The sequence below is a fragment of the Episyrphus balteatus genome, chromosome 3, assembly GCF_945859705.1.
Source record: "Episyrphus balteatus chromosome 3, idEpiBalt1.1, whole genome shotgun sequence".
Lineage (NCBI taxonomy): Eukaryota > Metazoa > Arthropoda > Insecta > Diptera > Syrphidae > Episyrphus > Episyrphus balteatus.
In genome coordinates, this window is record NC_079136.1 from 28,324,820 (window position 1) to 28,351,403 (window position 26,584).

The 26,584-nt window shown below is 30.0% G+C and overlaps 3 protein-coding genes across 4 annotated transcripts in view; 2 read left to right on the forward strand and 1 right to left on the reverse strand.

Moving 5' to 3' along the window:
- Positions 1 to 26,584, reverse strand: part of LOC129916613 (nucleolysin TIAR) — a 256,413-nt gene that overhangs the window by 210,251 nt on the left and 19,578 nt on the right. The window lies entirely within an intron of this gene.
- LOC129916612 (uncharacterized) lies at positions 12,888 to 18,552 on the forward strand. Of its 2 annotated transcripts, XM_055996650.1 has the most exons (4): positions 12,888 to 13,256; positions 15,975 to 16,183; positions 18,109 to 18,258; positions 18,328 to 18,551. In XM_055996650.1, the coding sequence occupies exons 2-4, from the start codon at positions 15,991 to 15,993 to the stop codon at positions 18,465 to 18,467; spliced, it is 483 nt and encodes a 160-aa protein (XP_055852625.1). In that variant the 5' UTR covers positions 12,888 to 13,256; positions 15,975 to 15,990; the 3' UTR covers positions 18,468 to 18,551. The 2 variants fall into 2 exon arrangements, 1 of the variants encoding a protein (XP_055852625.1); XR_008772515.1 differs by lacking the exon at positions 12,888 to 13,256 and having other exon boundaries at positions 13,742 to 16,183; positions 18,328 to 18,552.
- On the forward strand, positions 19,592 to 22,121 carry LOC129916615 (uncharacterized). Its single transcript, XM_055996659.1, has 3 exons — positions 19,592 to 19,926; positions 20,647 to 20,912; positions 20,970 to 22,121. Exons 1-3 carry the CDS (start codon positions 19,729 to 19,731, stop codon positions 21,022 to 21,024), a joined length of 519 nt encoding a protein of 172 aa, XP_055852634.1. The 5' UTR covers positions 19,592 to 19,728; the 3' UTR covers positions 21,025 to 22,121.

A 26,584-nucleotide genomic window follows, 5' to 3' on the forward strand; every position in this document is an offset into this window, starting at 1 on the left:
CAAAAATATGCTTAAAAATACATATAACTCAAAGACAAGGGTATTTAGTTGATATAAATCAAAAGCATATTAATTTATTACTAAAAAAAATATTATCGTATGTATGAGCTTTTTGTGTGACAAACACTTAACCTAGTCAAAATGGATGAAAAAAAAAAAATAAAAAGGAAACTAGCTCAACAAACTTATTAATTTCAATCATTTCCGCTAACTTCAGACTTATTTAAGCGGAAAATTCAATAATTAAAAAAACTATGTGAGCTGCAAATTTTTGGTTTTCGCAACAAACTAGCATTTAATTAGCTACAATTAATGAGATAATTTTTTTTTGATTCCGCCACAAAGTGTCCGCCAAAGTAAGGGACGTCAAAAATATGCTTAAAAATACATATAACTCAAAGACAAGGGTATTTAGTTGATATAAATCAAAAGCATATTAATTTATTACTAAAAAAAATATTATCGTATGTATGAGCTTTTTGTGTGACAAACACTTAACCTAGTCAAAATGGATGAAAAAAAAAATAAAAAGGAAACTATTATAAAAGACTGATTTTTGGTATATTGGATGGTATTAGGATAATTTATGTATAATCCGTGAAACACTATTCTATTTTTACTTTCTAAACGTTGAGTGATACAAGAAAAATTTAAAGAACAATTTTAAGTTAAACTAGCTCAGCTACAAGTTTGTACAACAAATTTTCTGTCTAAAACCTACTGTTTTTAAGATATTAAAATATTAACTTATATGACAACCTTCAAAGATCCACTCTTTCAAATTTAAGTCTTGATAGACAAAATCAAATAAGAACATAACAAGGATTAACAAAAATATTGAATAAAAGTCCTCAAAAAAAAAATTCTTCATTTTATGAAAGCCATTAATTAACTTATTAAATACTTTCAATTTCTTGAAGAGAGCACTCATCCATACGACATCTATTTCATCAAGCCCGAAAATAAAAATTACAACATCCTCCCAATTTATCAGTAACAAATTACTTTCGACGTACAAACATACAAAATCCAATGACAAGCCTTCTTACATAGAACAAAAAACGAAAAAAAAGAAAATCATAAATAATTAAACAACATGACCCTTGTCATTTTGCTCACCATTCCACATTGCTCTCTTGAGCCCATACCTAACTACTTGTCGCGCTTGCCAGCTTCCACCTGCGCTTTATGTCCTTAAAGACAAACTAACAAAAGCATTAAGACTTCAAGGCTTTTGCCAGAGATGCGAAAACAACCCCCGAAGGAGTTTTTCCAGGCAAAGTAAGACCAATCTGCAGTAAAAAAAAAATACACAAAAACTTAAAAAGAAAAATATATAACAAAGAATTTACTCGGCGAACTTTGCTAATAAGCAATTTAAATTTCTAAGGACCTGGCTTCAGTCAACTTCCCTTCCAAAAAAAACTCTTTCATTTCGTGTATATTTCTGTTTGTGCTTTTTTTTTTTGTTTTCTGTTCAAAGAGGGTTTGTCGTCGTCGGTTGGTGTCTTTTGAAATGAATATCCTTCTACTTTTGCGAGATGAAAAATGACCGTTAAATGGAATCCCTATGAGCGTAATAAAATAATACAAGCCAGAGAAGATAAAGGCACGAAAATTTGTCATTTAAAGTGAAGTTGTGTATTTTTGTTCAGTAAAGCCAGTGCTGCCAAGTGTCCAGGGATCCACTTCAATTCAGAGAGTTGTTTGCTAATTATTTGGCACTTTTCCCACATACGTGTGTGTAAAAAGTCCTTTTTGTATATATGAAAGACAATACCGCACTCTTTGGTGTATAGCTTGAGTGTTAATCTGATTATTGCAATCATTTCAGTAAAAAAGTGGGTCCTGTTTTTTGTCTTTTTTTTTTTTGTAGGTATATCAATGACTCTTGAAGATGCTCTCTTGTTTGAAGTTTCAACTGGAGTTTTATAATACAAAAGGGCTTTGGTATTGTATTCTAGTTTATATCATAGGATGTTTTATTTTTGGTTATGTTTTTATCCCATATCGATGCTGTTAGCCCTTGTGTTTATAAAACTTTTAGCTTCTGCTTTGTTTCGAGGATAATAATGGCTGGTTTTTATTTATGTGTGTCGTCTGTTGAGAGAAATGATAGCCTCTCTCTCTTGTTTAAGAGTTCGCATCGCAATTCGCATGTGACTAACTCATTCATAATATTGTTTCTGGAAGGGGGTGACGCATGGCTATACTTTATTGTATCATAAATAAGAACCGCACTTAAGGATTTATGTGTGTTTTTGAGTTAGAAATCTATAAAAGCCGCTATTGTTTGAGGTTTTTCAAAGGATATGACTGACTTGCAAAGCATTATAATAAAATACTTTGATGGTGGTAATAGATAAACAGTGTGCATCTATTTGATGTGTTGCCTGGTGTACCTAAACTTTTAATTGAAAAATCTGCTTTATTATTTAACATTAAACATGGATTAATTGATTTTATTTTTTTGTTTAACGATTAAGAACGTATAATTTAATAATTTTTTTAAAGAACAACCCGTTTTGTTTAAAAAATGAATTCGGGTCTCAGTTGGCTCAAATTAATTTTAGTCTAGAGGCCCAATTTTCCACCACTTCAGGCACCAATTGAGGCCTATTGTCATCAAAACGCTCCGAATATTCTCTTCAAAGGCGTTAATCGCCTCGGACTCAGCAGCGAAGACAAGCGACTACACATAACCCAACGAAAAAATTTGTCCAGCTACGTTAAATCGCAAGATCTTTGATGCCTCGTCACAGGCCCACGACACGAGAGAAAATGCGATCACCAAAAATTTGTTTGACATGTAGCGGTAGCGTCATCTTGCTGGAAACATATTTCGTCCACGTCAACATCCTCCAATACAGACACGAAAAAGTCCTTAATCATGGCTTTGCCCATTGATTGCCCAAAGCACACCAATTCAGTGAGGATGTCACGGGGTCTGAACAATGACGAGAATTCGCTTAACAAAATTTTCTTGTGAAAATCGGGATCGGTGGACATCTTGTTTTGGGCATATTCACCGAACTTGGTCGTTCGGCTATTATTTATAAAATGGCAAACCAAATTGAGCATAAATCAAGTGACAGCTGTCAAAAAGACCTACTAGAAAAAAAGTGTTGTCGGATTGAAAACCACACATCTAGAAAAAAAGAAACTCTTTATATAAAAATACATGTGTGACATGCAAGAGCAAGGCCTAATGTCTAAAAACGAGGGGCGTTTAAAAGTTTACGTCTCGGGTGGGGTCGTGCTGAAATATTTTTTACAAACAATTTTTAGTAACTTTATTAGTTATCACTGGAGAGTGATGATAAACATTTTTTAATGTCTATAAAATCCATTTTCTTCAATAAAAGCAAATTATCTTTTAAAAATTCAGAATTTATGAATTAAGAAAATATGATTTTCGTAGAAATTTCTTTTATTATGATGGAATTAAATGGATTTTATGGTCATACAAACATTTTGTCGCCAGTAACCCTATAGCTTACTAATTAAGGCTTAAGCGAATACGAGGGTATATGATTTTTTGGAATTTTTTTTTTAAAGAGTCACAAGCCACATGCGAATCCCAAGGCTCAAAATGGTACTCAAATATTTTAAATAAACACTTTTTTTCATTTGAATATGGGAAATTCCATGGTAACTCACGTTACATTCAAACAAATTTCCAATAGGTACACAAAAAGATTTTTTTTTTTTTCAATTTTAATATAAATTGATTCGAAAATACTGTCCATGAATGTAGCATAACTATTGCTTTCAAAATTAAGTAAAATATTTTTCTTTATTTTTAGTATTTCCTTGGGAAAAATAAAAGTCTCTTGGTAACTCACGTGTCACGTTACAATAACACTGTGTTACAAAAATCAGGTTTTAGTACATACGCATGCGGAGACCTATCACGTTTTGTAGAGCTAATCGCACTGATTACGAAACGGTATTTAAAAAGTCCCTTACACCCCCAAAAGCTTTTAAAGTTCAAAAATTCAATTTTTTTCAATTCATGTGTCATAAAAAAAATCATTTGAAAAAAGAAAAACGTAATAAAATTATTTTTCAATTTTCTCAAAACTTAGAAGGCATAGTATAGTTTTCACTGTTCGATAAGGAATACATTGAGGCAGTTTTCTTCATGAGTCAATTTTTTGTTAAAATTCAAAGTCTTTACAGTCTTTTTTTTCGTCTATTTTTAACTTTGAAATCGATTATTTCAAAAACAATTGGTTGAAATATATTGATTTAAAAATTTAAATTAAATGAGCAATTCTGCCTTTCGGAAATGGTATCATTTATAATTGTAAGTGTTGCCGTTGTTTTTTAATAAATATTTTTTTTTATTTCAATAATTTTTTTTAGAAAACTGCCCCTCCCTCCTAAAGGAAGGGGTTAAAAATGATTGCATTGAACTAGTCTACAAAAAATCGTTATCGAATCCTGGCACCCAAGTTATCGTACTACGTGCCAAAATGACATTTTTGTTCGGTTTCCAACCGTTCGAATTTCTGTGCCTGGGTTGAAATCGTAAAATTTTTTTTTTCTAAGCCAATTTTGAACTGATTTTCATAAAAAATACCTCATTTCATTTGGAAATGAATATTATTTAAGAATATATTTTTAAAATAGCATTTTGTTTTTAAAACATACCTATACTTTAAATTGATGTCGAAGTTGGGCAAATGACGAAAAAAATTTAATTTTTGAACTTTGCCAGTTTATAAATTCTAGGTGGTTTAACTGAATCACATGTTTTATACATTGTTGAAAAGGTATTATTATCTTCTATCAGAAACTATAAATCAAAAATGGGTACAAATTGGACGGAGCTAGAATTTTTTTCAATGGGTGAATATCCAAAAAAACGTTTTTTGCCCCTAACTCCAGATTTTGGGGGTGTTTAGGACTTTTTAAATACCGTTTCGTAATCAGTGCGACAAGCTCTAGAAAACGTGATAACTCTCCGCTCGTTTATAATTTGAGTGTTACACAGTGTAATCGGACATGAGTTTTAAGAGAAATTTAGAAACTTAAATATTAATTTGTTTTTATTGAAGATTCCATAAATGCAAATTAACAACCAATATTTTGAGGAAAAATTTGAAAGTATTTAGGTAGTTCAAGTTATATTAATTTAATAACTCATGCATTTTACCTGCCATTAACTGTTGCAAAAATAAAGAATAGATGCATTTTCATAAAAGTAATTTTTAAATCGAATATTGTGTAACGAAGATTGCTTGAATGTTTATTTATTAAAGCAATTTCAAGGCGGTATTGTCATTGTCACTATTAGATTCATCTTGATTTCTGCGGGGCTTCTTTAGTTAACAAGTTCATGTTTGAAAAAAGGCTTTTAAATTATTTATACTCCCTGGATTTAATTTCTAGCCATAAGGGTATAATGTATTATATAATAAAGAATCTTTTCTTGCAACTTGCATAAAGTGTTGCCGTAATTTTCTATTGGAAAAAGTAAAAAAAAGTCTGCATAATTTGTTCAAAATTCGTGTACACTTTTTCATGGAATTACCCATATGAATTCAATAGTTGTGAGAGAAAATATATAAGTTGTGAGAGAGATTATATTAGTTGTAAGATAAAATTTTTCTTAACTGCCCAATCAGAGTTGGGAAGTAATGATTCGAAAAATTTTTAATTACAATTACTTGTAATTAAAATGTGCAAAATTTTTTTCAATTACATGTAATGGGTAATTGAAATTCCTTAATTACCCATTACATGTAATTGAAAATTGTCAATTACTTGTATAATTCAATTACTTTTATGTAATTGAAAACAAAAGTAATTACCAAAAAAACAGTAATGATAACTTTTTTAAGTAATCACTACACGAAAATGTAATTAATTGTATGTTTTTTTCAATTACATTTCACGAGATAATTTGTAAATGGTACGGAATTAATCTGTTTTGTCATAAGATGTTATGAAAAGTGTTAGAGTGGCTTCAAAATATCTTTAAGAGGTTATTACTTACTACTTGGAGCCTATTATAGAGCTTAATTCATTGTTTACATCAGCTTCATCAATTACTTTAAAAATTAATTGCGGCGGCCTGTTGGACTTTTCGAAGCAATTTTTCAGACATTTGCACTATTTAGACCTTTACAAATATTTCCCGACTTTCAATCGGACTCAACTAATGATTTTCTAGGTTGCTGATGTAGTAAAAGTAGTTGAGGTAGTAAGCTCTGAAACACGCCCCTGGTAAGTGCTGAAGATCAATAAAAAACTGCACTGAAAGAAGATTCGAAGAAATTTTACATTTTTCAAAACTTAATTCATGGTATGAAATGACGACTCCAAATTGTCATATCGTCGCCAGAGAATTGTTTTGTCTTAATGGAATTCTTTGTCTTTTGGAATTCTGGAAAATCGCATTTTAAGGTTTTCGTTACTTAAAAACACAGCGAAGAAGTTTTTTTCAATGTATAATAGATTTTTTTGTTGGATATCTTATTTTTTTTTTTTTTGTCAATACTCTCTTAGGTATTTGTTTTGGTGTTCAAATTATCTTAGTTTTCAAAATGAGTCTGTCGTAAGTAAACTCATTTTTTACGAGAAATCAATACTAACATCAGTGTTCAGAGCATGTTTTGTTGAATTGTATTTGTTCTTTGTTGATAAAACAGAGTTTTATTTTTGTTTGTGTTGAAAATAAAATATGTAGTTCTTACAATGGAATGCATTTTATTTATTTAATAAAAATAATATAACACAACCCAACACACACAAAAATATTCCAGAACGTTGTCAACTTGTCAATCATTTCAAACTAAATGAAGTTTTTTTTTATTATTATTCAAAAATAAAAAAGCATACAAATTGACAAATTTTTTTCAATTTTAGTACCTGAACCGAAATACATTACATTTGATAGAAATTTTTCCAGTACAACTTAAAAACATATGTGATTAAAAAAGGACAAAATATAAGAACTCCCTCAAAATGTGAAAAATTAAATAATATCTCCAAAATTAGAGCTCTTAGAAAGGAACCAATGTAAATTTTAAGCGCACTGAGTCCAAATACTTTAGGTTTGATATACATTTTTCTGGAACATTTTTATGAACGCCTAAAACACACGAAACTTAAGAACACGAATGAACAAGTTCCCAAATGTGAAAAATTAAGTATTTCAACTGCTGGAAGAAAACCAATGCGAATTTTGGGGATTGTGAACCCAAATCCATAAAATTGTGTATAAATCTATGTGCAAATTAAACAAAAATTAAAAATGTTTGGCCAGTGTAATTAATAAAAACATGTAATGAATTACAATATAAGTAATTAATTACAGAAAAATGTAATTAAAACTGTTTTTCATTTCAATTACTTTCGAATCCATTACTTTTTTCAATTACATCTGTATAGTAATTGAACTTTTTCGATTACAAATACAAGTAATGGAAGTATGTTTTTTTTTTTTCAATTACAATTACCTGTAATTGTAATTGAAAAAAGTTCAATTACTAATTACATGTAATTGAAATGAAATCTGTAATTAATTACAAAAAGAAATCATTATTTCCCAACTCTGTGCCCAATTCAATATCTTTTTAACGGCATTGCATAAAATCCTTTTTTTGATCTTTAATCCATCCAAAAACTATACAACAAAACTTAACTTTGCATCAAGTACTTCCAGTAAGGCTGCTGTTTTCCGACAATTTCATTATAATCTCTGATCAACAACAACAACAACTTGAAAGTACTACCACCAAGCCTTTAGCTAGAGTTACAGCTGTTTGCATGTATGAATGCTAAATATTATCGAACGAATCTATTAATCGTATTCCAGCATATCGTTTGCTAAAAATATGGGCACATCCCCATTCATTCATTCATTTTCTTCGATGTTATAAAACTTCAATATTTTGAAAGTCATCTTACGGGGTCATGACTTCTTGACTCTCCCCTTTTATACCCCGTTACTAACAACTCTCATCTAAACAGATATGCAAGAGGAGGCTTTGTCAATTCCTTGACCCAGTACTTGGCATAATGTTGTCAGGTGGTGAAGGTCAGGATTCGAAACCAGATCTCTGGATTTATACTCCATTGCCCAACTGGGTACTACAAGCATATACCTTTCTCAAAAAAGGAGACTCGAAGCCGATTCGGCTTTCAATAACAACATCATCACTAAAATCAAACTTTCATTACAAAATCCACGTTCTCTTTTTCTACACTGCTTGGCCTTCTAACATTACGAAGGTCATAATAGGTAATGCAACGATTGCATTCATTCACATTAAATTTCTTCCTTTCTTTCTCCTTAAGGACTCATAAATATTGTATTCTATTGTCATCATCTATTATTCTAAGCCAACATTATCAACTCATGAAAACCATAAAGGATAATTAAAACCACGTCTACCAAATAACTTAACGATTGTCAAATCCCCATCGAACTCTTGCTAATCTTGCTTACTGAAAAATATTTTCTTCTTCATTCTCACAGTAGGTATCATAGCGATGCAGCACACACAACATATCTATAAAAAAAAACGTCTTCCTTTCGAAAATGTTGTAGATTCAACACTCTTTTCTCCAATCCCGTCGACGATTAAAAGTTCAATTTATTTCTGTCGTTGCTGGTGAATACCATTGCTATGTGTACAGTTTCAAACATTCATCCTTGTGCAGAGAGCGAATTGTATCCATGCCAAGCATTTTTATGACTTCATATCCTTAACGTTCGACAAGAACATAAAGTCTAAAGCATTGGCAGAGGCACAGGACACAGCACCATACCACTGACTGTGCTAAGACCGTCGTCATCATCGTCGTCGAAATAGTATTCGTCGTCGACGACCGATCTATGAAGCAATTTTAAAAAATGCTCCATACTGCCTTTGAAAAAAAAAAAAAAAATGGAGATATCCTCTTGGGGGTGGGAATGGGAACCGGACGAAAACCGGCGGCGGCAACAGCGGTAGTTGCGAGAATGGATAAATGGTGATTTCAGGATACGTGCGCTTCGAATGCGAAATCTACTTGCAGTGGGTACCCAACTGCGCTACCATACCACCCAGCATCGCCGAGGACGAGGACAGTCTCCTCTACTATTTCTACATCCTCGAAAAGAAGAAGAAGCGCAATGCTTAATGGTTTATGCTAGAAGAAGCTCTTAAGTAAGTGTCACATAAATTTTAGTGATACGTTACCGTTCTCCGGTATACCGTATACACAACACATACTGCGGTTTACTGTTTGAATACAAAAAAGTCACTTGCACTGGAGAGAGAACGTACCGAAAGTAGATATAAAAAAATATACAAAAAAATAGAAAAAAAAAGGAAAAAACATATTATAAAATTATAAAAAAGAAAACCACTCCCGAGTGAGAAATAGAAGCAAAACATATTCCCACAATGTGAAGGACTCACGAGAGAGAGAGAGTGTCTACCTTTACCACTCTTATCCTCTCTCTCTTTCCGTGGTTCTGTTAGAGTGTAAACCGAGAAGTACGAAAGCCTCTTAAGCATTCGCCATACATTATAAAAATTTTATTCTGTAACGGAATCCGGGCAAAAGCTAGGATTTTGCCACAACTCCAAATGTCTGTCATGCATGCCCCCTATGGTGTGAACCATATGTCGATGTTTGGGGTGGCAGACCTTTTGCTATATCTTTTTCTCTCAGAAAAAAACAGAAAAAACTGAAAAAAAAAAAAACATTACTCGAATGGGATTTATAAAAAAAAAAAAATGGGGGTCATGCTGCTGCAAGGCTGTATTTTGAATGTTTTTTAACAATTAAGGCGCAATCCGTAGTGACTAGCTTCATATTAGATATGTGCGCGAGAATCATTCCACCAAGTTAGCCATAAACTATCAAGTATATGAGTAGGTATATTACAAGCTATTAACTAGGTCAAAAAGGTTTCATGTTCCATTTAAAAATTATACGAAAACTTAATGTTTGGAATCTATTACCTGCACTTAAAACCTTCATTCATCATCAAATGTACTAAAAACTTAACCTTTTTAGTCGAACAGATTTAAATTTTTTCACTTTACATTATCACCACAATCACACAAAAAAAGTTACACATACACCACAGTGACCCTATTACTGAAAACTTAACAGACATTTTTTTAAATAGGCTTAGGTCGACCTATATTAGCAAAGCTTTTATGAATATCTTTAGGTTTGTTTTATTTGTTTTTGTCTGATTTCATCTGATTTTCCAGCTTCGAGGAAAAAAAAAACTTTAACCATCTAATTCACTTTATAAGAGACGACGGAATTGCGAGCTTAAAAAAAAAACAGGAAACTCAAGCCATTATGGTGACACTAATTTATTATCTTTCTAAAAAATTTCACTCGAGATATGAAGGTATTACGAAGATAGGGAATATCTTGAACTGCCTTCTAAACTAGTAGAGCGAATTCTTCATACTTGGTATCTAGTAATGAGTTTTGTGCGATTCAGCTCAGGCAAAAAATCAAAATATGGACAAGAAAAAACTTAATTCTATAAAAAATTGCTCTATTTTGATAAAGTTTGTGTGTATACTGTGGCAATTAGAACCATGATTTCGAAATGAAACAAATACTTTTTGAATCATTATTTACGGTAGGTATCTGTCACAGAACAGCTTCCTTGACTTTTGTCTTTCACGTTAACTACTGAACAGATTTCAACCAACATTTTTAGTAAACAAAAAATTAAAGTAAAAAACTAAAAAAAAAGTAAAAATATCATTTATGGATTATTTAATAACACATATTTCATTTTTTTTGAAAAATGTGTTTTTAATTTTGATATGATTTTATGATCAATGTTATGAACTTTGTTTTTAAGTATATGTATTTTCATTTTAATGGCATACCATTGGTATGATACCAATTTTTTTAAGTTTAAAAAATTTTTACTCATACAATTTTATATAATTTCTTATAGTTTTATATTTTTTTATATAAAATTAAATTTTAGAAATATTTTTTCAAAATACGCATTAAAAGCTTCAATATACTTTCGGAACGCAATGCAGATTAAAGACATTTAAAGAACTATTAAATAACAAACAAAAATTTTAAAAAATGTGAAAAAAAAAGAATTTAAAAACTAATTTTTTTTTCCTTCGTTTTTTTTTTTTTTTTTTTTTTTTTTTTGTTTTTACTCAAAATTCAACCAAAATTTACAAATTTTGTGAATACGTTTTAACTTAGTTTACATTGTTCCCACAATTTTTTAAAGCGTTTTTCTAGAAACGGTGTTTTCAAAGTCGGTGAGCAAAATTTCTCCTAAACGGCTGAACCGATCGGCTTGAAATTTTTACACTGGTATTTTTTGGGATGCCGCCATTTTGTCAAAAATCAAAATTTTGACTATTCCTTTGTTCATTACCTGTATTCATCTATTCTAAAACCGAATCTTTTGGTTTTTTTTTTATTTTAAATAATTTGGTTCAGAGATACATATCTTGCTCACCACCAGACACCTTTTTGAAAAAGTCGTCTAGGAGATCTACTACAAAAATAACGGAACTCAATATATTTGTAAATACATCGCGAATTCTTAAAATGCATTAAATTCGCTATATGTTTATTTATTGTCTGTATTTTTTTAATAGAAAGCCTCTTCACAAAAAATTCACGAAAAAGCACGATTTTTCGCACTCACAACTAGATATAACCCCTTAATTTGAAGTGGGGAAAAAATGATAAAAAAAAAACAAAAAAAAATGTTACAAAATACATTATTACCCAAGTAACAATTTCAAACCTCGGTTACAAAATAACCAAAGTTATAAAATAACTGCAAATAACCGCGGTCAAAAAGCGGCTATAAACGGGTTGTTAAAAGTCTGTGGTTAATTTTAGGTTAGAAAAAAAACCCAGTATTTTCGAAGGTTTGTTTTGGGTTAAAATTATACGTAAAATAAACTTTTTAGTCATAAATTAGTTTAAAAAATTCCATTTTTAAACTAAGGAAATATTTTGGCTATTTATTTACTTTTATTAAACCCAGGTTACATTCTTGTTATTTTTTCAACCCAATTTTTTTGGTTAAATTATAACCTCAGTTTGAAGTTGGTTTTAAAATAACCAAATTTCTTCAAAAGTTTCGGAAAAGTATTTAAATAACTCGTTTTTGACACAAAGTCATAAATAAGTTTTTAAATAACTTCTAGTTTTGTGTTTTAAGGGTTAAAAAATAACCAAATTTTGGCTCCAAGTTTGAAGTAAGTATTTTAATAACTTTTTTTTTCGCACAAAAAGTTTTTTTTTAAGTTAGAATTTAACCAAATCTGATCCCAAAGTTTTAAGTAAGTATTTTAATAACTCTTTTTTTACCCAAAAAGTTATTTATAGGTTATAAATTAACCAAATTTTATCTATAGTTTGAAACGAGTTTTTAAATTACTCACTTTAAGATGGAAGTTGTTTATTGGTTTAAAATTAACCCATTATAGAACCTAAGTTTAAGGTGAGTTTCTAATTAACTTCTTTATTTTTGTCTTTTATGGGCTAAAAAATAACCAAATTTTCATTACAAGTTTCAAGTAAGTATTTAAATAACTCCTTTTTTACACAAAAAGCTATTTATAGACTAGAAATTAACCAAATTTGACCTTAAGTTTGAAACGAGATTTTAAATTACTGACTTTTTACCATTAAAGTTGTTTATTGGTTTAAAATTAACCCATTATAAATCTTAAGTTCAAGGTGAGTTTCTAATTAACTTCTTTATTTTTGTCTTTTATGGGCTAAAAAATAACCAAATTTTCATTACAAGTTTCAAGTAAGTATTTAAATAACTCCTTTTTTACGCAAAAAGCTATTTATAGACTAGAAATTAACCAAATTTGACCTTAAGTTTGAAACGAGATTTTAAATTACTGACTTTTTACAATGAAAGTTGTTTATTGGTTTAAAATTAATCCATTATAAATCCTAAGCTTAAAGTAAGATTTTAAATAACTACTATAAGTACGTATAAGTTTTTAATCAACTCGTTATTTACCTTTTAACAACCCTGGCAATTTTTCAACTAAGTTCCAACCCAATTTCAACTAACCAACAACTCTCCACACATACACATTCACCATACTCGAGCGTCGCGCGTCGCCCATCATATTTTTGTCTCTCATTTTTCTCAGATCTCTCAGTATTCTTTTGTGGCTGGTGGTAGCAAGTTATTGTGCGAGAAAGTTTTTGTGAAAAAATATAAATTAAATAAAAAAAAATATCTGTCTGTGAAAAATTATTAAGAGGTAAGTTATTTGTTTATAATTTATTTTAAATATTGTTATTTGTTTATAATTTATTTTAACCCTTTGCTTCCTAGTGGTTTCAGCATGATACCACCTATTAATTACTTTGTTAGTTTTTTTTACTACAAAATGGACTTTTCCTTTTGTACTCTCAGCTCAAAACATTCCTTATACAATGTTATTACTAGTACAATCATTATTTTTTTCATTTTAGTGTGTTGTTAGAAAATATCAAAACTTTTTTTCAAGATATTTGTATTTTTTTCCGGGAGCGAAGGGTTAAATATTAAATATTGTTTAATAAATAACTTCAGAGTATAAAAAATAACTTCTGAGTTTGAAAAATATCTTCTGAGTTTGGAAAATAACTTCTGAGTTTGAAAAATATCTTTTGAGTTTGGAAAATAACTTCTGAGTTTGAAAAATATCTTCTGAGTTTAGAAAATAACTTCTGAGTTTGAAAAATATCTTCTGAGTTTAGAAAATAACTTCTGAGTTTGAAAAATATCTTCTGAGTTTAGAAAATAACTTCTGAGTTTGAAAAATATCTTCTGAGTTTGGAAAATAACTTCTGAGTTTGAAAAATAACTTGAGAGTAGGCATACAGATAACTTAGCGCGTCTTTTCATTTGTCTTTCTCATTCCGCGTTATTATTCCAAGCTTGACTGTTGATAAAATCACTATAATAAAAATGTATTCTATCATTAAAAATAAAATTTGTAGTAGAACTACTTTTAAAAGAAAAGTTAAAAAAATAATATTAGAAATGCGTGAAAAAGAAAGAATTAAAAATCTTGAACAAGTTTTTCTTAGCAAGAGGTTATTTGAAGTGCAGCAACACCTTTCGGAAAATGAAATAAGTGCTAATTGTGAACAAGGTTTTTCTAACACGAAATTTGAAGAGTTGCAACACCTATCGAATATTATTTCTGAACATGAAAGTGACAGTGAAAATTCTGGAAACAATTGTGTCGCTGTCTCAACTAATTTTGAAGCTATTCCAGAAAATTTAAAAAAAAACTTAGTATTATGGGCTATTCAGCATAACATATCGAATATTTGCTTGCGTGATTTGCTTAACATTTTGCATAATTCTCATCCTTATTTGCCATTAGACCCTCGAACATTATTACAAACTCGCGTTTCCCTTGAGAAAATTTTTATCGAAGTTCCACCTGGTAGATACTGGCATTTCGGTTTGGTTCGCGCTCTTACTAAGGTTTTTGAAAGTGTTCAGACATGTCAAACAGTAATATTCTTGGACTTTAATATTGATGGGATTCCTGTTAGCAAAAGTTCAAAGGGCCAATTTTGGCCTATTTTGTGTTCACCAGATGGTTTTCGTGTGCCGCCGCTAGTAATAGGTGTTTACTACGGAATGGCAAAACCTTCAAGTGTTAATGAATTTCTGCGATTATTTCTTGAGGAGGCTGTTAACATTGATGATTTGAACATTGGTTCCAAAAAAATAAGTTTTAAAATCAGGAATTTCATCTGTGACGCCCCCGCTCGTTCTTATTTAAAAGGAATCAAAGGGCATAATGGTTATTTTGCTTGTGAAAGATGTAATGTAGAAGGGGATTATAATTACAAATCTCACCAAATGTGTTTTCCAAACCTATCAAAATCACTTCGCACGAATGATTCTTTCCGGGCTGGGATACACGAAGATCATCATACGCAACCATCTCCATTAGAAAAACTTCCAATAGATATTATTATGAATTTTCCTCTAGATTACATGCACTTGTTGTGCTTAGGTGTCATGAAAAAATTGTTGGTTACATGGATTAAGAATAGAACCCTTAAAACAAAATTCTCGGCAAAAAACATTGAGAGAATCTCTAAGACCTTAGTATCACTACGAAAATATGTTCCATGCGACTTCAATAGAACACCTCGTGGACTTGATGTGATAAGCTTTTGGAAGGCCACTGAATTTCGTATGTTTTTGTTGTACTTAGGTCCGGTTGTTTTGCAAAATGAAACTCATGAAGAAGTATATGCCAATTTTATGGAACTACACTGTGCTGTTTCAATATGTTTGAGTAAAAATAAACAAGTTTTTGTTGATGTCGCACAGAGTCTGTTCAAATCATTCATATATAACTTTTCTAGTATCTATGGAGCTGAAAACATAAGTTATAACGTTCACAATTTATATCATGTCGTAGATGATGTTAAATACCATGGACCTTTAGATAATATAAGTGCTTTCAAATATGAAAATCGTTTACAATATTTAAAACGTCGAATAAGATCTGGAAACAGACCCCTGGAACAAATTGCAAATAGGATTATCGAAGATTTTGAGAATGTAGATCTAATTGATGTAGATGAAAACAAAACTCCTATGCTTTATATGAAAGATAGGAATAAAATATGCAAAATTAAACACTGTGTTGGAATCTATAGAGCAATTCAGCTTCAACATTTTGTTTTGAAGTCGTCACTTGCAGATAGTTACTTCTTAACAAACTCAGAAGAAATTGTTAGAATGGAGTTTGCAACATATCGACATGGCATCCCAGTTATCTATGGTTCAAGCTTAAAACAAAAACAAAATTTTTACGAAAAACCGTTCTATTCTAAATTTTTAAGCGTTTATAAATCAAATGAAGAAGAAAATTTGCCTAATTTTTATAACATAGAAAATATTTCCTCTAAATTTTTCAAAATAACTTTACCAAACACTGAATCTGTTTTTTTTCCATTAGTACATTGTTAATCAAAATGTATTGTGTTGTGGAGACGCTCGAAGATGAAGGGAAGTTCGTGACGGCAGTTCCCAAAAATTGGGTCATCGATGGAACGAAGCTATTATGGCCAAAGTCCAAGAAAGATTCCATTTGCGGTCGGAAAAATTGCATCACAGCATCGGATGATTGGCAAAGCATAGCATGCAAATTAATATTTGATGACATCGGTAAGATACAAGTTTAACTACATCTTTTTTATTTTATTTTTATTAAGTTCACTTAGACCACTTTTCTCCAAGTAAAATTTTATTCGTATCTAAACTTAAAGCAGTTTATCCTGGGGGCCTATTTTTGACAGCTTAGTTACGTTAATTTTGATACACTTTAGGTCCCCTTTCATATACTTAAAGTAATCGCGGTTATGGCCTTTCAATATTTTTATATTTGAATAACGCTTCATAATATTCTACACAATGAGATTTATTACAGAAATTAAAGTTTTTTAGACCGGTCTTTCTTATATAAACACATTACATTGTCATCGAGTGCAATTCAGCATCAGCCAATTCGCAAAACAATATCGCAAATTTCGCGAAGAACAATGGCGCCTTAAAACACGACTAGCAGGTGTTTTTGCGAGCGGGTGCAATAGCAAAACTCACAGCAACCCTTTTTCTCTTCGTTCACGACAGCGTGCGTGAACGAAAAGGCGTCACGGCGCGGCGCCCACGACTACAATCGACATGTTGATCTTGTGTGATCGATACAAGAGCAATAAAACAATAAAACATCGACCTTTTTTCACTTCACTTCGTTGACAAAATCAATAAGTGTACTGTACAACAATAAAACAATAAAACCGCGACCTTTTTTTTACGTCGTCCAAGACAGCGCGCTTGAACAAAGCGCCACCCGCGACCGACGGTCGACTTGTTGTTCTTGTGTGTTCGATACAAGATCAATAAGTGTACAGCGATAAAACAATAAAACAGCGACCTTTTTTTCGCGAAGAACAATGGCGCCTTAAAAAAAAATTTTCGACCAGCAGGTGTTTTTGCGAGCGGGTGCAATAACAAAACTCACAGCAACCCTTTTTCGCTTCGTTCACGAGAGCGCGCGTGAACGAAAAGGCGCCACCTACAACATTTAAATATACATTTTTAAAAAGCTAGAAACTTAGTCATATTTGTAAAATTAAAATTAAGTTAATTGAATTAAGAGCTTTTGAAAGAATGGTATCTGAACTCAGATTTTTGAAAAAAAAAAATTATTGAAGAAATTTTAAGATGTCGTTTTTTAAACTTTTTCGTAATATAAAATGCATTTATTTTCAAATTTTTCTGACCACATTTATTACGATTTGAAATTATAAAAGAAAATGTCAATATGTATTACGGTTTATGAAAAAAATTAAAAAGTATTTCATTTTCGAAGAACTTTTTTTAATAGAAGTTTTGAAAAAAAATTTTACTTATTTGTTTTTTAAAGTTCAACATCTAAATATAAAGTCATTTTTTCTTCAGTCAATAGCCCTTATTGTTGAAAGTTAAATAGCAAAAATTTAAAGTTCTTATTTACCAAAGTCTTTGAGAAAATTAATTATTTCAAAGCAAAAATTCAGTTTTTATAAAAAAAACCCATTGAAATTGAAATTTTTTTCAAAAACTCTTGATTAAATTTAGTGGATTTAAATTTAGGAGATAAGAATGAGCTTCTGGCTTTTTAAAAATGTATTTTAAAATATTGTAGGTGTTGCCGTTGTTTTCAAAATATTTTTTTTGTGTTTAAAGTCAGATTATGAGAAAATTGCATTTATCTCTTAAACGATGGAAGATTGTCCCTTACTCCCTTATATTTTTTTTCCTTAAATAACCTAGAGAATCTTTTGCTATCATTTGTTTTATGAAATTTAAGAAAAAAAATGGTTGTGTTCAAAAAAAATTTAATTGTAATTTTAAAAAACAATACGGTAACATCGGCAATTTTTAATCTATAGACTTTAAAGCATTTTTAATTGCCTACGTTTGAAAAAAAATCGTCAAAATCTGAGCTGTTCGGCCGGTCTTAAGCCGCTTCACCTTTTGAACAAATATTTTCTTGTATCCCTTTCATGCCACTTATATTTACGACAAAACATGTATTTCCTTTTAAGGTTCCTGGGAGGAAGCAGTTCAGAAGGAAAAGGATGCCGAGTATTTGTCTTCTTCTGAAGAAAATACGGAAGAAGTGACCATCGACACCAATTCTTCGGAATACATGACAGATATGAACAAATTGATGTCAACTTTGATTCCTAATTCTGGTAAGTTTAAAATGTATAAACATGGGAACAAAGTTACTAATTTTGTCATACTTACTTCTCATTTTCAAGACGTTTCCTCGTTCACCCCCCCAAATGAAGATGTTACCATCACTAATGTCATTTCCGACTTATACACGTTTGAAGGTAAAAAATGTATTTTAGCACTAGTACAATTTTCAAAGTCGTTTTTAAACTCCAGCTTATCTTAGACTGGGGTTTATCCAATGTTATTTGAATAGGATAAACCCCAGTCCCTCTTAGTAACAGCTGAGATAGCATATTAGTTCTTTCACTAACCGTCTCAAGTAGCACAAAAGTCTAAGATACACCAAAATATTTGGTGTATTTTTTGCACTTTCGTGATATGCATTTTGAATATAAAAAATACACCATTTTCTCGTATAAAATAAACTCCGGTGGTTAAAAAAATATACCGATTTTGGTGTATAAATGGCACTAGTGGTATATTAAATGATCTGTTTTTGGTGAAAATTATCCCTTTGAAATTGAAAAATACACAATAAATCTATGGATAAAATACACCATTTAAATTATTCTGATTTAAAATTTGAACCAAAGTTTATTTTTTATCTCAAACAGTTTGATGAATTCTAATTCACACCATTTCTTATGAAATAAATGAAAATGAATTTTTATTCACTTTCATAATATTGCCATAAGAAACCAATGGTTAAATATGATTTTGTTTGCCAAATTTTAAAACGAAACACATTCTATCTACTAATTTTAGATGCTACCCCCTCTAAAAATCGAGCGCCTCAAAAATATCAGTGAATTAATGATTTTTTTTTCGATTTTAAGAATCCATTTTTCAAAAATTATAATTTTTGTGTTGTTTTACATTTTTTTAAGAAAAGTTATTTTATAATGAATCGAAAAAACTAAGAATGCGGGACTATTAGGTCGATAAATATACTATTTTAATAAAATAATTAATCGCTGTCTTCTATTTTTAAATGGCGTCCATTGAAAAATATGGCGTCTCCCACATATGCATTTTGGTGAATTTTATGTCCACAGGGTGTGCTTCCTACACCAAACAGAGTGTACAAAATAAACCGTTTTGGTTGATTTCAGAATCAAATAATTTTATGCACCATTAATGGTATATTATAAAAACAACTGAATATCGGTGTATTTTTTGCACGGAATCTTAAAAAAATGTTGAAATTTTGTACAGAAAAGACAGTGGTATAATTTTTATACCACTAATTTTAAGAAATACACCATATTTTTTCAATTTTCTCAATTTTACACCAAAATTAATGAATTTACACCAATTTATACACAAGTGTGCTACTTGAGGTATTACTTTTTTTTGTATATTACTATAACTCTTATTTTTAATTGTTTATAGGCCCCAGCACCAGTACCCAATTCAAGGAACTGTCGTCCAAAATAGACGAAATTTTGGAAAGACAGCGTTCCACTGAGGTGAAGGTGCAGGCCATGCAAGGAATGCTGGAGGCATTCATGGCGAAGTCCGAAGTTTCGGTCAATTTGTTGGCGTCCAAAATTGCAAAAGAGAATGCAGAGGAAGTGGATGAGGAACTGCAACTGGATGAAATTTTCCCACTTACCTCTGTCCAACAAATTGAGGAAATCGAGGAAAAACTCCATCAAAATGCAGCATTCAAAAAAAAATTGGTAAGTACCAAAATATACGAAATATGCAATTTTCTCACAATCCGACTTCAAACACAAAAAAAATATTTATAAAACAACGGCAACACCTACAATATTTTAAAATACATTTTTACAAAGCCAGAAGCTTATCTTAAATTTAAATTCACTAAATTTAATTAAGAGTTTTTGAAAAAATGGTCCTCAAACTCAGAATTAAAAAAAAAATTTATTAAAAAAATTAAAAATGACTTTTTTCCAAACTTTTTCTAATAAATATTATCAGTTGAATTCCGAAGCAGAAAAGGTAATATATATCACACTTTTGAAAAAACAATTAAAAATAACTTCAATTTCAATTGGTTTTTTTTTTTGATAAAAACTGAATTTTTGCATCCAAATAATTAATTTTCTAAAAGACTTTGGTAAATAAGAACTTTAAATTTTTGCTATTTAACTTTCAACAGTAAGGGTTATTAAATAAATAAAAAATAATTTTATGTTTAGATGTTGAACTTTGAAAAAAAATAAGATACATTTTTTTTCAAAACTTTTATTAAAAAAAGTTCTTCGAAAATGAAATTCTTTTTAATTTTTTTCATAAACCGTAATACATATTGACATTTTCTTTTATAATTTCAAATCATAATAAATGCGGCCAAAAATATTTGAAAATAAATGCATTTTATATTACGAAAAAGTTTAAAAAACGACATCTTAAAACATATTTTTGTTTTCTTTCAGGTCCGTAAGTTGAGCTCCTATGGGGGGGCCAACGGAATGAAAACGATCCGCACTATTTGCAAGTGCATTTTTACGGATCCACTACTGGCAGAACATTCTTGGCTGGGGACTAATGCCAAAAAAAGTTTCAGCCAATACAAATTCCTGTATAAAACTATATTGGAAGCGGTCCGATCAAGGTACCCCACTTATAGTGAAGCTGAGGGTGCTTCATTTTTTAAAGGCTTTTTGAAGCAAGCCCCATTTCGAATGGGAAAACCGTCCACGTAAGTTAAAAAATAAAATTATAATCAACATTTAAGTTAACATTTTTCTCATTACAGAAATACCAGTTCCAACACCAGCTCCTCTGCCTCTGACGGGCAATCCACAACATAATTAAGTTAAGCTATTTTTTATTTTTAGTTTTAGTTTTACTTTTACTTTAAGTTTTAGTTTTAGTTTTACTTCATTAAATAATGTTTCACTAAACTTAAATTTCAGCGTTCTTATTTCAAATATTAAATTTTCAGCTGGGAAGAATCTTATGGTTTGCAGCATGTTGGTAAGCAAACATTTTATAGGTTTTTTAAAATCTGTAAATAACCGGTTATAAAAAAGCTGTGAAGTAACGTTTATTACAGGTTTTATAAGAACCTGTACGAAGTTATTTACAGGTTTTATAGAAACCTATAGGTAAGCGGTTATAAAAAAAACCGTCAAATAACGTTTGTTATAGGTTTTATAAAAACCTGTACAACGTTTATTACAGGTTTTAAAAAAACTGGAAGAAAACGGTTATAAAAAAAACCGTTAAATAACGTTTATTACAGGTTTTATAGAAACCTATAGGTAAGCGGTTATAAAAAAAACCGTCAAATAACGTTTGTTATAGGTTTTATAAAAACCTGTACAACGTTTATTACAGGTTTTAAAAAAAACGGGAAGAAAACGGTTATAAAAAAACCGTCAAATAACGTTTATTAGAGGTTTTATAAAAACCTATAGGTAAGAGGTTATAAAAAAAACCGTAAATTAACGTTTAATACAGGTTTTAAAAGAACTTGTTATATTACAGGTTTCAAAAAAACCTGTAATAACGTTAATTACAGGTTTTATAATAACCGTAGTAAAACGGTTATAAAAAAAACCGTCAAACAACTCAGTACAGGTTTTTTTTAAACTGTATAATAACGGTTTGTAAACGGTTATAAAATAGCCGTAAATGGTTTATTTCAAGTTTTTCTTTGACTAAAAATAAACAGTTATTTAATAACCGTGAAAATTAGGTTTTTAAAAACCCAGTATTTGTAGAAAAAAGTGGGTTTTTTAAAAACCCGATTTAGACGAAGTTAAAAAATAACTGACCATTTTCGGTTGTGGAGACGTTTCTGGAACGTCTTAAATACGTTTATTTAACGAGTTTAGTAACTTATCCGTTAAATAACCAGAGTAAATATCCGGTTTATTTTCCGCTTTCTAACCACAAAATGTTATTTGGGTATATATTATGAGTTTTTATGAACAATTTTTGAAATTGGCGATTTTTTGCTCCAAGACTTCTAAAATTCGGCTCCTTGCCTCTTAAATTCTCTGGCAACATTGGCTCTAACTACAAAATTTTCAATTTTGATTTTTTTGCATCCTATTTGGAGTAAGGGCATATTGTCTCTGATTTATTCTTATTTATTTTTTAGCCTAGGTCTTTAAATAATTTTAGAAAATTCCAAATTGTTTTCATTTTTATATGTAAATTGCGGTATTTAATATTGTGTTTTCCTCTATAACTCAGAAGTATGAAAAATGTATTTAGGGCCTTTACAAGATTATGGGCAGTACAGTGTAAACCTATGGAGCAATTTTATCCAAACTTGGTAGCTTAAGAGATTACCTAGAGGTGAAATTGCAATTTTTTTTAAGGACTAAAACGAATGGTAAGTATCTATGTACTTGTCGATAAACAAAATTAGAAAATCAGACCACCCTACTAACAATTTTTCTTCTATAATGCTTTACAGAAGCAACAATTGCATCTTTGTAAAGCTTTATAGAACCAAAATTGTTTGTCGGGCACACCGTTTATAAAATGAATATTTTTTTAGCCCTTTTAAGAAATAGGTACCTACCACATAACGCTTCTTTAAATTTCGGATTTCTCGAATCGACGACTGAGCCGATTTCATCATGCAAAAATGATTTAAAATTTTATAAAATTTTGTTTTTATTTGCATTTTTGGTCAATAGATTAATGTAAAAGGAAATGTCATACATCTTTTTGTATAGGTACCTACTATGTATTAATACAGTAGGACAACATTTATAAGAAAAATACAGTTCCTAAACTATTACAACAATAAATTACAGTAATAAAAATGATATAAAAAATGAGTTAATAGTAACTTTATCTACGATTATCTCAAAAACTCTATTTAAGTTCAAATAGTATACTACGTAGGTTGCAAAAAATTGCACTGAACTCTTCTTTGCCATTTACAGGTTGAACCTATTCCATTGACAGGCAGTGTAATAATGATTCACCCAATATCAAATAAATTTCCAAAAATATGTTGCGGTTTCGTTAACGCCTTAAAAAGTAATTCAGCCAACCCTGAAAACTCGAAGAGTGTTATATTTTTGGGGTGACATTCAGATTCACCTCTTTTCCACAAATGATTTCAAGGGGGATTCAAAACTGTTTCTGCAGTGTTTTTCGACAGACTCAATACGTCACATGGAACGTCACATTGTTGGTCCTTATATTCACACTGGCTTAAAACTAAGGAAGGCAAAAAAGTGCCCTCGCGTAGACCTTTGTCGCCAACATCCGTTTTTTTTTATATAGAGTAAATTTTTTACAACTAGACTAACATCCAAGTATTTTTTCTCCAACAAAAAACAAAAAAAAAATTTGCTTAACTTAATTTGTCGCACAGCCATTAGAGTCTTCAGTTTGGGCAGAAGGACAAAAAATTGGTCTTCCATTTGCCAAATGGTACACATCGATGTAGAGATCTATGTTTATATTTATAAAGTGACACCAACAGACCATGCTTTTTTTTTTCTTTCTTTTTTTTTGAGGAAAATTGTTCCACAGCTGGAGATATATTAGCAGGCACTTGCTGTATTTTATATTCTCTCATCCTGACTTCCTTGCAATGGACAGAGAAGAGGAAGAAGACACAAACAACATTGTGTTGAGGATTCAAAAGTTCGCAATTCGAATTCCCGCGATGACAAAGTAATGATGACATCAGTATCTGGTGACAACAAATTCTGGTGGTAATTTGATGATGATGATGTTGTTTTTTGACAAGGAGTAGAAAATTTTTATTGTTTTTATGCAAAAAAAAGGACATTAAATGTCTAGGGTCTTACTCAAGGGTCGCTTTATTGAAAGGGTTCAATTAAGGTAGGATTTACATATAATCAATTTGATTTATTGAAGGCTTCACCAAATGGATTTTAGGGACTTGAAACAAAGTTAATTTAGCTTGGGTTTAAATTTAGTAAAAAAAGACTACTTTTAATTCTGAATATTGTTTGATATAGAATAATATAGAAAAGTACTTTAAGCAATGCATCAATTTTTACTGAAAAAAATCGGCCATTTTTGTTTGATAAAAATAATAACAAACTAGATTAAACAAAAATTTGGGCAAAATCATTCTTAATTTCTATTACCTACTCTGAAATAAAACAATTTCGAGTTGTCGAACCGAATTGAGTAGATAAACTTGTTTTAGTGAAAAAATGTTGTAAAAAATTAAATAAAATTAGAAAAAAATAGGTATTTTAGAAAATAAAATATTTTCAATGTATTCTTTTTTATTTTACTTATACTCATATACACTACACATACTTATCAAAACCAAAAGATCAATAAAGTATGACATTCAAAAACTTTTGCATACAATTTTCCAGTAAGAAATATTTAAAACTACAGCAATAGAAGCAATTAATCCTTATTCGGATGGGATTTGGTTGCGGTTCCTCTTATAACTTGTTGCTGGATCAATCAAAAAGTCAAAATTCGTTCCCCAGGTAACCTTTTGAATATTTTTTTAAATTTCAATTATTCAATTTTTTTGGAACACTTTAAATGAAAAAAACGCGATTTCTATCGAAAAAACCGGCTTATTTGATATTGTCAAATAAAAATTATTCCAAGCTCTTGAGAGATAATTTGTTAATAATTATGGATACAGAAAAAGTGTTCTGAAATTAAAAAGAATCGGTGCAGTAGTTTTCTGAAGCTAATGGGTGCCCACTTTAAAAAAAAAGGTTATTTGGAAAAAGATTTTAGATTTTGATCACGCACATTACCTATGTAGGTATATGATAAGTGAACGTAGTGATAAATATAATAATCTTGAAATTTCAGATTTATCAAAAACTTATCCAAATAAAGGTACAATATAAACTTCGAAAAGTTCACTTTTTGACAGGTTAGCTAGTATCTTAAGAAAGAGAACTTTCCCTGTTGCATGATTTATTCATTACCAAAAATTTTGAAAAACTTTTTTTTTCAAAATCACGTTTTTTTTCAAGCCGTACTCCAAAAAAAATTAAATTATGTTATCCGACCGTATGACACATTATTTAAGGGTATTTTTGGGATGTTGAGACCTATTTGTTCAATGAATAAAAAACAGCTTTTCTAAAAAAAAAATTGTTCTAAGTTATCTATCATTTTTATCTAAAAGGTGTTGAATTTTTTAATTCACAGGGTATTTCGTGAATAGTGAAAACTGAACCGACGCGATTTTCATAATATCAAACACGTTTCAAGCTTATATTTTACTTGTTATACTGCATTCAATGGACTGTCACTTTAAACAGGGTTTTAAGTGTCCCAGATTTAAAAAAATTTGAATTTCTATAAGCATGCAGGTCCTCTAAAGTTTCTCAATTAATTAAAACCAAATATATTTTAGTGTCTATCAATTTTGATTTTTCTATTTTTCTTGAAAAAAAAAGAATTTTTTACTCTCCATTTTGTGAAAAATCATAATTTTTCAATAATTACTACATATTTGTATTTACCTATATTCTAAAAATGAATCCTTAGATTTTTTTTATTTCTGATAATTTACATCTTCCTTACCGCAACATAACTTTTTGTGGAGGTTCTGTAGGATATTTACTACAGGAACAGTTTAAAACGTACTACACGCTACACGTACATTAGGGTGTGTCACTTTTGTATGGCCGAAATAAAGTACTCTAATTTTACAATTTAATTGTGATAAAAAGTTTTATTAGGGTCTTACTATGTGTTCAATTCCAACAAATATAAGTTTTTTCTTAGAATTATCTTTCACGTGAAAGCCTAAAAATATTTAATATATTTGTTTTTGTATATACATATTTCAAAAATCTCTAAAAATCCAAATTTCTTCGATTTCTGCCTATATTTTGAGCGAGCCAAAGTTATTAATTAAAATGAAAATTGTAAACGCAGGATTTAATTTTGATAAACAACTATTACATTTGAAAATTCCATACTTTAGCATTTTGACACATCCTAACGTACATTTACTCTATTCAAGATTAAGAAGCTATGGGTATCTGAATTTCTTTTGTAAATATTCGTTATTGTTAATCATTGGCAAAAAAAAAACAAAATTACAAGGTAGCAAAAGACGAGCTAATGTTTGTACCTAATTCAATTTTCGTAAACCTAAAGTATTTCTTTCCATTTAAACCTTTCTTTGAAAAAGAGTTCCTAAACGATGAAATTTTTCATTCAATTTTTCGAAAAAATTTTAAGAATAAGTTTTTAAAATAATTTTAAAAGAAACCTATGCAAGTTTAAAACTGATTTAATGCAACTTGCTTTAAAGTGTTTTTTTTTTTTTTGGTATTATTAACGTCTCCCTCCGCTTCTTTTTCAGCGGTTCCTTAAATTTACATAACGAAAGTTTCTTGTATTCAGCATTTAGGTATACTTATTACAATA

Excerpts from the sequence above, each read along its gene's own strand:
- LOC129916612 (XM_055996650.1), top strand. The coding sequence starts at position 15,991 with ATGTATTGTGTTGTGGAGACGCTCGAAGATGAAGGGAAGTTCGTGACG. Across the intron at positions 16,184-18,108 it reads ATTAATATTTGATGACATCG|GTTCCTGGGAGGAAGCAGTT; the intron begins GTAAGATACAAG and ends TTTCCTTTTAAG. Across the intron at positions 18,259-18,327 it reads AACTTTGATTCCTAATTCTG|ACGTTTCCTCGTTCACCCCC; the intron begins GTAAGTTTAAAA and ends CTCATTTTCAAG.
- LOC129916615 (XM_055996659.1), top strand. The coding sequence starts at position 19,729 with ATGCAAGGAATGCTGGAGGCATTCATGGCGAAGTCCGAAGTTTCGGTC. Across the intron at positions 19,927-20,646 it reads CAGCATTCAAAAAAAAATTG|GTCCGTAAGTTGAGCTCCTA; the intron begins GTAAGTACCAAA and ends GTTTTCTTTCAG. Across the intron at positions 20,913-20,969 it reads CGAATGGGAAAACCGTCCAC|AAATACCAGTTCCAACACCA; the intron begins GTAAGTTAAAAA and ends TTCTCATTACAG.